Source organism: Polyodon spathula, chromosome 11 (assembly GCF_017654505.1).
Source record: "Polyodon spathula isolate WHYD16114869_AA chromosome 11, ASM1765450v1, whole genome shotgun sequence".
NCBI classification, from domain to species: domain Eukaryota; kingdom Metazoa; phylum Chordata; class Actinopteri; order Acipenseriformes; family Polyodontidae; genus Polyodon; species Polyodon spathula.
The window spans coordinates 8,862,162-8,873,805 of NC_054544.1; the positions used below are offsets into that span (position 1 = coordinate 8,862,162).

The 11,644-nt window shown below is 35.9% G+C and overlaps 1 protein-coding gene across 1 annotated transcript in view; it reads left to right on the forward strand.

The window, feature by feature from the left end:
* si:ch211-246m6.5 (von Willebrand factor D and EGF domain-containing protein) overlaps positions 1 to 11,322 on the forward strand; it is a 64,491-nt gene extending 53,169 nt beyond the window's left edge. Inside the window, exons 21-32 of the mRNA XM_041262816.1 lie at positions 1,312 to 1,473; positions 2,154 to 3,104; positions 4,670 to 4,765; positions 5,000 to 5,095; positions 6,044 to 6,139; positions 6,333 to 6,428; positions 6,691 to 6,786; positions 6,902 to 6,997; positions 8,048 to 8,143; positions 8,436 to 8,531; positions 9,774 to 9,871; positions 10,027 to 11,322. Of these exons, the coding sequence (XP_041118750.1) occupies positions 1,312 to 1,473; positions 2,154 to 3,104; positions 4,670 to 4,765; positions 5,000 to 5,095; positions 6,044 to 6,139; positions 6,333 to 6,428; positions 6,691 to 6,786; positions 6,902 to 6,997; positions 8,048 to 8,143; positions 8,436 to 8,531; positions 9,774 to 9,871; positions 10,027 to 10,047 (2,000 nt within the window). The 3' untranslated portion in view covers positions 10,048 to 11,322. The remainder of the gene's footprint in view (positions 1 to 1,311; positions 1,474 to 2,153; positions 3,105 to 4,669; positions 4,766 to 4,999; positions 5,096 to 6,043; positions 6,140 to 6,332; positions 6,429 to 6,690; positions 6,787 to 6,901; positions 6,998 to 8,047; positions 8,144 to 8,435; positions 8,532 to 9,773; positions 9,872 to 10,026) is intronic.
* The last annotated feature ends 322 nt before the right edge of the window (positions 11,323 to 11,644 follow it).

Consider the following 11,644-nt stretch of genomic DNA (forward strand, 5'->3'; position numbering starts at 1 on the left):
CTATTTACCCCATTTCTGATCTCTAAGGTTAAAGTCTTTTTTTTTTTTTTCATTGACACATTGGGTGTAATACAGTACCACTCACAGTGTAAACAAGTAGGTGTATAATAAGACATTCTGACCGTCAGAGTTTACTGATTTTTTTATTTATAGCAATATAGACACATCTCTGTAAATGACCTGTCACCACACTTTAGATGAAATGTAAAGGCACATGGCATAATCTGTCATTTGGATGCTTCATAAATCTGCCTGTTTTCTAGGCTATTTGTGCTGACCTTGTTGAAATGGTACAAAAAATTATAGGCAATAAACTCTAATTATAAGACCAATAAATCTCTCTTTAAAAAAAAAAAAAAAAAAAAAAACAGCTGCTTGGATGTTTTCTTGCCACATGCAGATTATTGCGTTTGGCAGTGAAATAAAGAGAAGAGTCTTCTGTAATAAAAGTGACTGCATTTCTTTTACAAGCTGATAACAGGCACATTTTAATATTCAACAACAGCTTGTTAATGTAGTCATGAATGATGTTTGGCCTCTTGATTGCTTTATTGCTGGATATGCATGCTCAAATTTCCTCTCTGGTGCCTATTCTTAAAACCAAGTGATAGTTTAAAATCAAAGGACTGAAATGTTCAGGACAAGTGCATTTCGTTACTGTGATTTCAGCCCAGCTCTTTTGACAGGATTCCAATTCAGAAAACCATCAGCATATTTCACACTAATGTGCAGTTCATGATTTTTTGACTAATGGGTCTAATTTACCTAATTCCTCAGTCTCATCTTTGAGGTGCAAAATGGAACAGAGGATTTTTAGAGGGCACATGATGCTGAAACATTAGTTTATTCAGCAGAGGTTGAGTTGGAGGTGAAATAGCAAGCCACAATGGGAGTCCTTCTCATTCATTACCATTGAAAAGCTGACCCTGAGAGCATCTCAATCATAGGACTTTCACCTTGCTGCTTAACTACATTTAAAACAGAAAACTAAGTTAAAAATGTTTTTAAAAGAGCAGGAATGGATCTGTGTACGATTGGTAAACTTTCATTTGAACCTGACCATTTTCATTCCCAGACAGAGGTTTTGTACTGTAATCAAAGTGGGATATGGTTTAACATGGTTACATTAACTTGGTGGCAGTGATATGATCCTGTTTATTCACAAAATGCTCTCAGACTTAGCCAAAAGGCAGTCATGAGTGAGGAAAATGATTAAACGAGGAAAACAGACATTAATAGTACATTTTCAAAATCAATAAATAAATAAACCTTGATTTGCAATGTGCAATAAAACTAGTTATTGTTTTACAGGCCAGTCCCCTGCTGCACGTATTACTACACAATGTTCCAGCAGACCATGTTATCCAGGGGTTCAGTGTATTGACCGGAGGCCTCCGTATGGTGGCTATGTTTGTGGCCGCTGTCCTGCAGGGTTCTTTGGGAATGGACACAGCTGTACGACATCCAGAGCCGGTAAGAAGGCAGTCATCTTTTTAAGCTGGGCTGCTCATCACAGATGAAGAACACAAAAGTGAATCACAGTGTTATCTGTATGATCTTCTCTGTGTGCAAGTCATGGGTCATTAGGCTAATTAAAGATTTCTATTGAGTGCACCCAGATTCATAAAACATATTTCCTGTCCAAGCTGTATAGTCTTTAAATTATGTTATAACTTCTATGTAGCATTTAAAGGAGATACACTCAAGTTTGTGTAAAAAAATGTAAACTGCAGTTAACAGTGGTGAAGTATAGGCATATTGTTTTGTTTAATCCCACCATCTCTAAGAGTTTACTGTCTTTAAAAACAACTGCCGTTCCAAAAAAAAAGTAAAGGTTTGTTTTTGCCTTTTAGTGCATGTAGTTATTTCTGGCTAGTTTTATAGTTTATCATTAAGTTTATTTGTGTTCACTTTGAAAGACAGTGAGGTCAAATGTCTGAAATTTCAGATAATGCAATTTATTCTTCCAGAACCTCTTATCTTTTTAATCATTTCCTGGACAAATCAAAGATTTTTCATGTTTTAAAATCAAAAATATATATTTACTCTGATTACAACACGCATTCAAATATATTGGCTTTGTTTGTGGTTTAAATGTTTTCCCAATTTGAAGAATAAAAAAAAAATATATATATATATATATATTCTTGCAGTTCCGCATCATGTTGTATCAAGAATGTCACATGTCAAGAATTCCAGATCAAATAATGTGGACATGAAAGTCTCTCAACATTACTTACCTTTTCTACCTTCAAGCAATGGAGAAGCTAGACTTTCAAGACCTTCAGTGAAGGTTAATAACATTACTACAAGACCGCTTCGGTTCAATGACTTGGAATCTCGAGGTGCAAAAGTAGAGACTAAAATCCTTCAAAACCAAACCTCAGGTATGAAGCAAGATGATGGAGATAATCAACAACTTCAGAGACAAATCCCTGTGGTTCAGTACACTAAATCTCCAAAAGACCCCTCTCTCCAACAAAACTCCACAACTAGTAACGGTGATGTAGTCATTCGGCCTGATCTTGGTAAGGAAACAGTCAAAATTCTACATGTTTCCACTCAGAGTGTCACCAGTGTAACAGCCAAGCCTTCTAAACACCAGATACCTGCTCACACTCCAGCTTCCAGAAGAACAACTCCACAAAATTGGAGTAAAAATACTACTAAGGAACTGCCACCTTCTATTGGAAGAAAGGACATAACTCTTGCTTCTACTAGACCCAAGCCAGCGCTGACTTCCAAAACAGAACTTCCCAAAACATCTTCCTTCACGGCAGCCCTAACACCTACATACTATTCAGTGTCCTCTTTGGCAGATACTGCTGCTTTTAGTAGTCCGGCATCCAGGACCTCTGTTCTACATAGGTCCCAGGTTAGGACTACCACAGCTAGAAGACCTTATACCTCTTCCTATAATGGGTTAGCATCACTCCATACATTCTACACCTCGCAGATCAGCAATGCACTGTTCCCTGTGAAGAAAACTACTTGCGCTGACATGCCTTGTTTCAGTGGAGTCCAGTGTGAACCCACACAGGATGGAGAATTCAAATGTGGTAGATGCCCCTTTGGATACACAGGTGATGGCATACAATGCAAAGGTAAGTTGTGTACATGCTGTTGTTTATAAGAATGAAAAAGCACCCCAGCAAGATGACATAACATGAAATGGTGTTGGTAAATCAGGGAATGGCATACTGTATTGACAGACACTGTTCTTTCTATCAAATCACCTTCAAATCCTAGCTTTGCTTGATTTGACACTTACAGACCGTTAGCAAAGCTTGTTACACTTTAGTTTAAACTACATTATTACTTTGAATTAATGCCGCCATCGAATTAACGCCTCGCTCAGATATCAGCTTTTTAATAGACGCCACCCTCGAATAAACGCCACTGTCAATAAAGAAACGTAAAGGTATTTTTTTCTACTCCTGTTCGAAAAATAAAGAAAGAAATGCGCAACTCTGGCTATGTACATGTGACACCCCCAAAGAGACTGCAGCCTCAATCCACCATGTAATACAAATTAATGTACACACACCTGAGTAAGCAAATTTTATTTTATGGTATGGGCTCCACAGGCAACTCAAGATGAACTACTTACAGCACGGCAGTCCGTCAAGTCCATTTTTTTTTTTTCCCCCAGCAGAGTTCAGTGATAACACAGCAGGGAATAAAACAAGGGCTGTCTGTTTACTTGCCCTCAGCTTGGATGGTGAAAACTTAAACAGAGGAACTTAGAGCTCTTCTTGTAGGGGGTTTATTTGTTTTGTTTTTTATTCAATTGGAATTTTACTCAGTCATGTACAATTTATATATATATATATATGATATGGTTAGGGTTTCTGTCCATGAGAAGATTTAGTTTCGGTTTCTCTTACAGAGAAATTACAAACAAGCAGGTAAATTACAGTGAGAAAAAAAAATAATAACTGCGTAGGATATATTTTATTTTTAACAGCAATCAAACCGATAATCAGATAATATTTTTCATTAACAAAAACAACTGCATCACACTCAACTACCGTGCGCTCTCCTCTTGGCCCGCCCAAAAGCAGCCAATACAAACTCCTGATTTGCTGGTACAGTACTCCCCTGACCTCCTAACTCCCATTTAATAGGCTTTCGTTAACTGTCAGTAAATGCACTGCATTCAAGCCCCAAAAACACACACAAGTATTGTACCGCAAATCGGAGCCTCTCACGGCGCTGCTTCTAAAATGCCTTAAATCATGTAATAAACTATTGCAGCGTTTGTAAAGCCGCCAAATTGAAGTAATATGGTATTTTATTTTTCCCCAGAGTAAATGCATTTCTGTAAACTTTGTGTTGTATGTTTTATCAAAACCACATCATACTAGGATTTCAGATCAACAAATTAAAGAAAAGGGTATCTCACAAATGGCACTGTGCACCCAGTCTGCTCCAGATCTTGCTTGTTCAGGTATTATTGAAGCTTAACTGGGACAGTTCTGTGAGCAAGCAATTGGTTAGACTTTACACACATGCCCATTACTTCAGAATTCAAGAAAGAGAGCAGTGTCAATGAGGCCTGTTCTCAAAAGTGATTTCTAATAAGTAACAATTTCAAGCTTTGTTATAAGGTCTAAATTAAAACTCATTGCAATTGATTAACAGCACTCTATATATTTTGCATCCTAAGCTATTTGCAAGTATCCATGTGGCAAGAATATGGAATGTGGTGCTCCGAACACATGTCGCTGTAAACCAGGATACACTGGTCATAACTGCCATGTTGGTAAGCAGCATTTCATCATCTCTTACTGTACAAAACAACACCAGAAACACTGAAAATAAAGCCTCATAATTAAACATACAGGCTCTGTAAGTACAACTAAGAGTTTCCTTAACTGGCGTTGACAGTAATTGTGCTAATTTTGCATTGGAATAAAAGCTTCCTGTAATTTGATGTGATTTCAGTGATTTGCTACCCATTGAGTTTAACAGTTTGGTATTTGTTATATTGTTGCAGCAATCTGCAGGCCAGACTGCAAAAATGGAGGAAAGTGTATTGCTCCTGGTGTTTGTAACTGCATTAAAGGATATCATGGAGAGATATGTGAAGATGGTATGTCTTTTTTTCTTTCCAGCTTGCTAATAAGGAATTATTAAATCTTTCATGTCCCGCTTACCCGGAAGTCAATCAGTCCTGGCTGAGACAAGCTTATCTGTTCCCTGCTTACACACACACACACACACACACACACACACACAGGGTCCGTAGACCAGTAGTATAACAGTATAAATCCTGAGTTATTACAATATATACAGTAAAATAGAAACTGCTATTCCACCAGTTCAAAGTTTACACCACTCTTATTTAAATTGACTATTTTCTTTTTAAATGTTGAAAACTGTAAATAACACAGAATCCACAGATGTTTATACACACTTGTATTGATTCATGTTTGTTTTGTAACATTAACGGACAGTCTGTTTTTACTTTTAGAAAAAAAAAATATATATTGCAAGCATGGGAGCTTTCTAAGTACTATGTGTCCCAGTTTCAACTTAAATGGGTTTAAATACGGTAATGTAAAACAACAATAAAACCCAAAGTCTGTATGCATTATGGGGGAAATGGGAGCCATAACCTTACCATGTTATAACCAGTTCCTCACTCTAACTGGTCGTGTTATAGTGGTTTAGCACTTTATGTATATGTGTGTGTGTGTGTGTGTGTGTGTGTGTGTGTGTGTGTGTGTGTGTGTGTGTGTGTGTGTATATATATATATATATATATATATATATATATATATATATATATATATATATATATATATATATATATATATGTGTGTGTGTGTGTGTGTGTGTGTGTATATACACATGTGTGTGTATATATATATATATATATATATATATATATATATATATATAATATATATTATATATATAATATATATATATATTAAAATGTATATCATGTATGATAATTAAAGGATATACTTTGTGAATTATATAGTCTTTGATCAGAAATGATATCTAACGATGATACTATTCATTTTCTCTTCAGCTTTGTGTGACCCAATCTGTGAGCATGGAGGCACTTGCATGGCCCGGAATACCTGCTCTTGTCCGTATGGTTTTGTTGGTCCAAGATGTGAAACTAGTAAGTTAATAAACTTGCTATAGAATACATATGTAGGCATGTTTTATATCCACATGCATAATAGTAGGATGACAATCTGTGATTCATAAAATGAAAGAATTCACCAATAAATGTGCTTTACAGTGGCACAAACTGAGAAATGACTAAAAAGGGTTTTTTAAAAGTTTTAACTTGGATTTCATTTTGTTTCAAGTGGTCTGTAATAGACACTGTCACAATGGAGGTGAGTGTGTGTCGCCGGATGAGTGCAGATGCAAGGCAGGATGGACTGGGCCCTCTTGTGAAACAGGTAAAGACTACAATAACGGCAAGTAAATGTACATGTCATTGTTTCTTAAGATGTCTGCACTGTGAAATGATAGTTATAAAAATAGTACAAAACATATTATAAAACTTCTTTAACCAATATTATCTATAATACCAATATTAATACAATTCCACAAACCATTAGCGATATTTTGAGGATTTGCAAAAAAAACGTACTTGTGAAGCATCATAGACTATTAGTGTATAGTTTCAAAGTATTTAAGATGAATTTGTATTTTCTTTAGCTGTGTGTATTCCCGTGTGTCTAAATGGAGGGACCTGTCTGCATCTAAATACCTGCACCTGTCCCTATGGCTTCTATGGGTCACTATGTCAAAATGGTAAGTGGGGAAAGTATCATGATATCGTTTGGCTGGGTTTGTGTTTTGAATTCAATTTAAGAAACTTTAATATAGAGCGTTTCATTAAAACTTGTGTCTGTGTTGTGAATTTCAGCAGTGTGCAGTCCACCATGTAAAAATGGCGGCCATTGCATGAGGAATAATGTATGTTCCTGTCCTGAGGGTTATACAGGAAAACATTGTCAAAAAAGTAAGTTTCTTTACTGCTTTAGTGTAAAAGATTAACCTTCCCACATTTTCTACATGTTTGTAGCCGGATACTAACTTAGTTTATCTCGCATGTTGTGAGGATGTCTGCATGTAATGTAGTCAGGGCTTCAAAGGAAATATATTAGCGTTATTGCTACACAACCACAGCAAATCCTGCCCCCCTCAAAAATAATGATAATAGTATGTTTGACAAAATAGTGGTAATGTTTTAAAAAATGATGCACTGCGCAGTAAAATGGTAGTACGTGTTTGTAATCATAAATGCAATAGAATTTTAATGCCTTCTCATAACATGTATTAGAAAGCTGTATTGTTGTTTTAGAAGCTAGCTGGTATGTTTCAGGCATTTTTTAAAAGTATAAATTTAGTTGTTGCCAATGATTTTGCCCCAGTTTTCTCCCCAATTTGGAATCGCCAATTTGTGTTATTATTAATCCCGCTTCACCACTGCATCCCCCCGGCGACTCTGGAAACGGAGACTGAACACACGTCCTCCGATGAGGATTCAAAGAGAAGCCAGCTGACCTATAGTGCCAGAGGACAACACAGATCTGAATGGCTCCACTGCAGACCCGCAGGCACCTTGTCAGCCACAGGGGTCGCTGGTGTGCGGTGAACTGTGGATTGCCCTGCTGATCTAATCCCTCCCTACCCGGGCGGCACTCAGCCAATTGTGTGTCTGCGATCTCCAGGCTATAGGGCAGATCCTGCACTCCACACGGTGCGCCTTTACTGGATGCGCCACTCGGGAGCATTTTACTCCAGTTTTAATTAACTGTATTCTGAATGGAGAAAAAACACCTACTGATTTTAAAAACTAGAATCAAATTACTGTACTAAGAAATTATATCTAAGGAATCTTAAGCACTTTTTTTGTCAATGTATGAAGCCACGCTATAATGCACTTCACTGACACATTTTTATGCTGTTTTCAAGAACACTGGTCTTTTAATCAAGCAAAAGAGAAGAAAGTGTACATTACCTAAGCATTTGTAGAGAAGTTTTGAAGCAGTATTTTTGTTTTTTGCAGGTGTTTGTGAGCCAGTGTGCATGAACGGTGGGAAGTGTGTTGGCCCAGACATTTGTGACTGTCCATCTGGCTGGAAAGGCAAGCGATGCAATAAACGTATGGACAACTTGCAACAATATGACTTCTTGTAGAGCTTCTTTGCTTTGTGTTACAATTGTGTAAGGGTTACTCATGGCTTTAAATAAAATATGAGACCCCTGTTAAAATATATTGTATATACATGATTACCAATGTACAGTGTTTCTACTTCCTTTTCCAGTAGTTCATAAATAAGACATCAGCTTAATCATCTCTCAAACTCCAATATCATTTACTGCAGCTACTAGTTGTGTAAATCTGTTATAAATACATACATTTGCTTTTTTTTTTTTTTTTTTTTTTTTTGTAGCTGTGTGCTTGCAGAAATGTTTGAATGAAGGAGAATGTGTTGGTCCCAGTACCTGCCACTGTATCTCAGGGTGGGAGGGGATGTTGTGTCAGATCCGTAAGTATTTGTCTCTTAATTTAAAATTGAAAATACCATGTTGTTTGTAGCAGGTTAGAAGCTTTTTAGGTGTATCTTCAAATTCTGAGACCTATTACTCTTTTATTTTGATAAGATCAGCCATTGGGATTTCTTGGGTAACTTTGTTCCCCAAGCCCTGGTGAAATTGGCTCAGCCCAAAGATAAAAGCACATTGTTAGATTAAAGTTACTGTGCTTACAGTTCATGTTAGTTTCTGTGAGGTATACATGTGCTGTAACAGATAAGCTGACGAGTGACTCATTTTGTGTGCTATTTTTGCTCGTATGTTTGTACTTTGGGATCACTAATTGACAACCACCACCCTCAATGTGAATACATTCCTACCCTGTATAGTGTAGAGATCGCTGAAACATTCAGTTAAAAGGCAGTGCAACATAAACTGAAGAAAAACATGTACAGTTATTTTAGAAATACTTTATATTTGTGTGGGGGGGTCACATTTAACTTTTACATTGGGGTTCAGAATTTGATTGTGGGGACTAGACAATTTAGTGCAGATTAAGTATTTATGAATGTGGCCTTATTATACGTTGGTAACATCATAACCTTGCACCCCAACTGGGTAGCAAATTGACTTTTATACTTTTCGAAAGTTAATGTTATTTGCGTTGATATGTCGATTTTACTTTACATGAAAGTCACTTGAAGGTGTACATTATATATATATATATATATATATATATATATATATATATATATATATATATATATAATATATATATATATCTTTTGTCTCCTTTTAGATAATGCAGATTGCTATAAAACATTTTATAGTTAACGTGGTATGGTTGGTTAGTTTTAATGCCATCCTTTATTTTAGTCTTTTAGTAACAGCCAGGGGAAATTAAAATGTAAAATTAGAATCAGCAGTCGGAGATTAAAGTCTGAAAGTAATAAAATCATTGCACGGTAATTAAAAAGTACAGCGTTTTAGCCACAGTTGAATTCATTCTTCAAATGACAGTAATTCCGTAGGTACTTCTAATTGGTGGATTATGATAACGAAGGAGTTCATTGCTTCCATTGTATGTCATAAGTATGATGAAGAGGGCACTTCAACCATTGCCTTCAGCATAATCCTCTTACACCTGAGTGAGATTGAAAGCACAGCACTAGACTAAAAGTAATGCATCCTCGTACACTGGAGAGCAGTACAACGTCTCGTCCCATCACAAACCTTCTTTCTTATGATATTCACAGCTATCTGTGAGCAGAAGTGTCTGTATGGAAGCCGCTGTATCAGACCCAGTGTCTGTGCCTGTAGAAGTGGGTATGCTGGAGTAGCCTGTGGCAGAAAGGTAGGCTTGAATTCAAAATACTGTAGCAAAGAATCCCAGGCCACAAGGTGGCGTGTTATGTTTTTTTCAACAGATTTGAAAATATTAAATTATTTAATCATTACACATTTTGAGGTTGACAAAATGTTTATTACTTTTTATTTTTTGTATTGCAGCTACCAATCAGACGAGGGTAAAGCAACAGTATGTGTTATGCACACTGAATACATTTAGCATGGAGTCCTACAGCACTGTAGACTTACCAAGGAAGAAGGCGATCAAAAGAAAATAATTGTTATTAGCTTGTTCTTATGGACTTTTTCTTTCACTGTAATGTAATTTTACATAGACTATAAATTATATATAAGGATAGTATGACTTTCAAAAACGCAATGAGCCCTTAAAAAAAAAAAGTTATACAGTGCCTTACACAAATACACTGAATACAGATTAGTATAAAATGAGCTTGGGCTTGTAAATTAAGCAAGTATGTTAGCAAGTATAAATCTTGAACTTTTACTTTTTTAGCCATGTATTAATATGGCACACTTCATGCAAGCAGTTTTTTTTTTTTTTTTTCTGGAAATTGGAATTGCTTGTGAGTCATAAATCAGTTGTTTAACATTAATAGACATGTTTGTGTATTATTGAAAAAATCAATGCTTGCAAGCAAGGAATGGAACCAACATGATCACAGTACTGCTAGAGAAGATGCTTGATCTTGTTGCAATCACTACTCCATTGTTGGGATCACAATTGCTTTTGCATAATAGTCATCAATTACATTGCTGGAGCTATAAGAGAGCCTTGTTATAAAATTAGCTGTATTTATGAAATTAAGTTTACATTTCCCAAAAACCCAAGTATATGACCACGTGCTTCAGCCTGGACTCAAGAGCTGATGAAAAGCGTAAAAGCAAATTCTGTTCTGCTGAATGTTTACTGAAGTGTTTTCCAGCTTTAATAGTTGTTCTGCCAATTCCCAGACATCTGCTGCACTGCCTTGAACAATTGTTAAACCATTTCGAACTGTAAGCTGTTCTTTTTATTTGACATTCAAGAACAATCCCCCAAGGTTTTAACATTTACTAATTTTGCTTTTTAGTGTAAACTAGCTTGAGTGGAATTCAGAGTCATGTCCCTGCTGCCACAGGTTTAGATATGTTCCTTCTTTTAAAGGCACATAAAAAGACTCACAGTTTGCTCTCAGGATACACCCCACCCTTATAAAACAATGCATACAAACATCATTGACTCACAATTAGCTCTCAGGATACACCCCACCCTTTTTATAACATTTCCATTAAAATGTTTCCTAGTTTTTATAATGTGACGAAGATATTTTATTTCACAGTTTTTATTGGATTTAGACCTTGGACTGACCTTCTGAGATTTAGAATATACAGCTATGGCCAAAGATTTGGCATCACCCTATAGAATTAACTCATTTTTATTAAGTAAAATGAACCCTGCTGAATAATGTTACGTTAACATATTCAATTGCATACCGCTTTGTAGTTTTCCATAATATACTTAATAAAAAAACTGACACAATTTTAAATGGGACTTTTCTAATCTAACATGAAATGCTGTACTGCTATTATGGCTTCTGGTAGACTTTTGCAATAACATGTTGTAGTTTCTTTTATTAAATTGTTAAATAAAATATCTAAATTATGTCCATATAGTTATTGTATTTTAAATTATGTCTCTAAAACTTTTGGCCATAGCTGTATTGTCCACCCTGAAGCAGCAGGCTTAATTATGTTTTGCTATTATGTTTTAGTTCTAAAG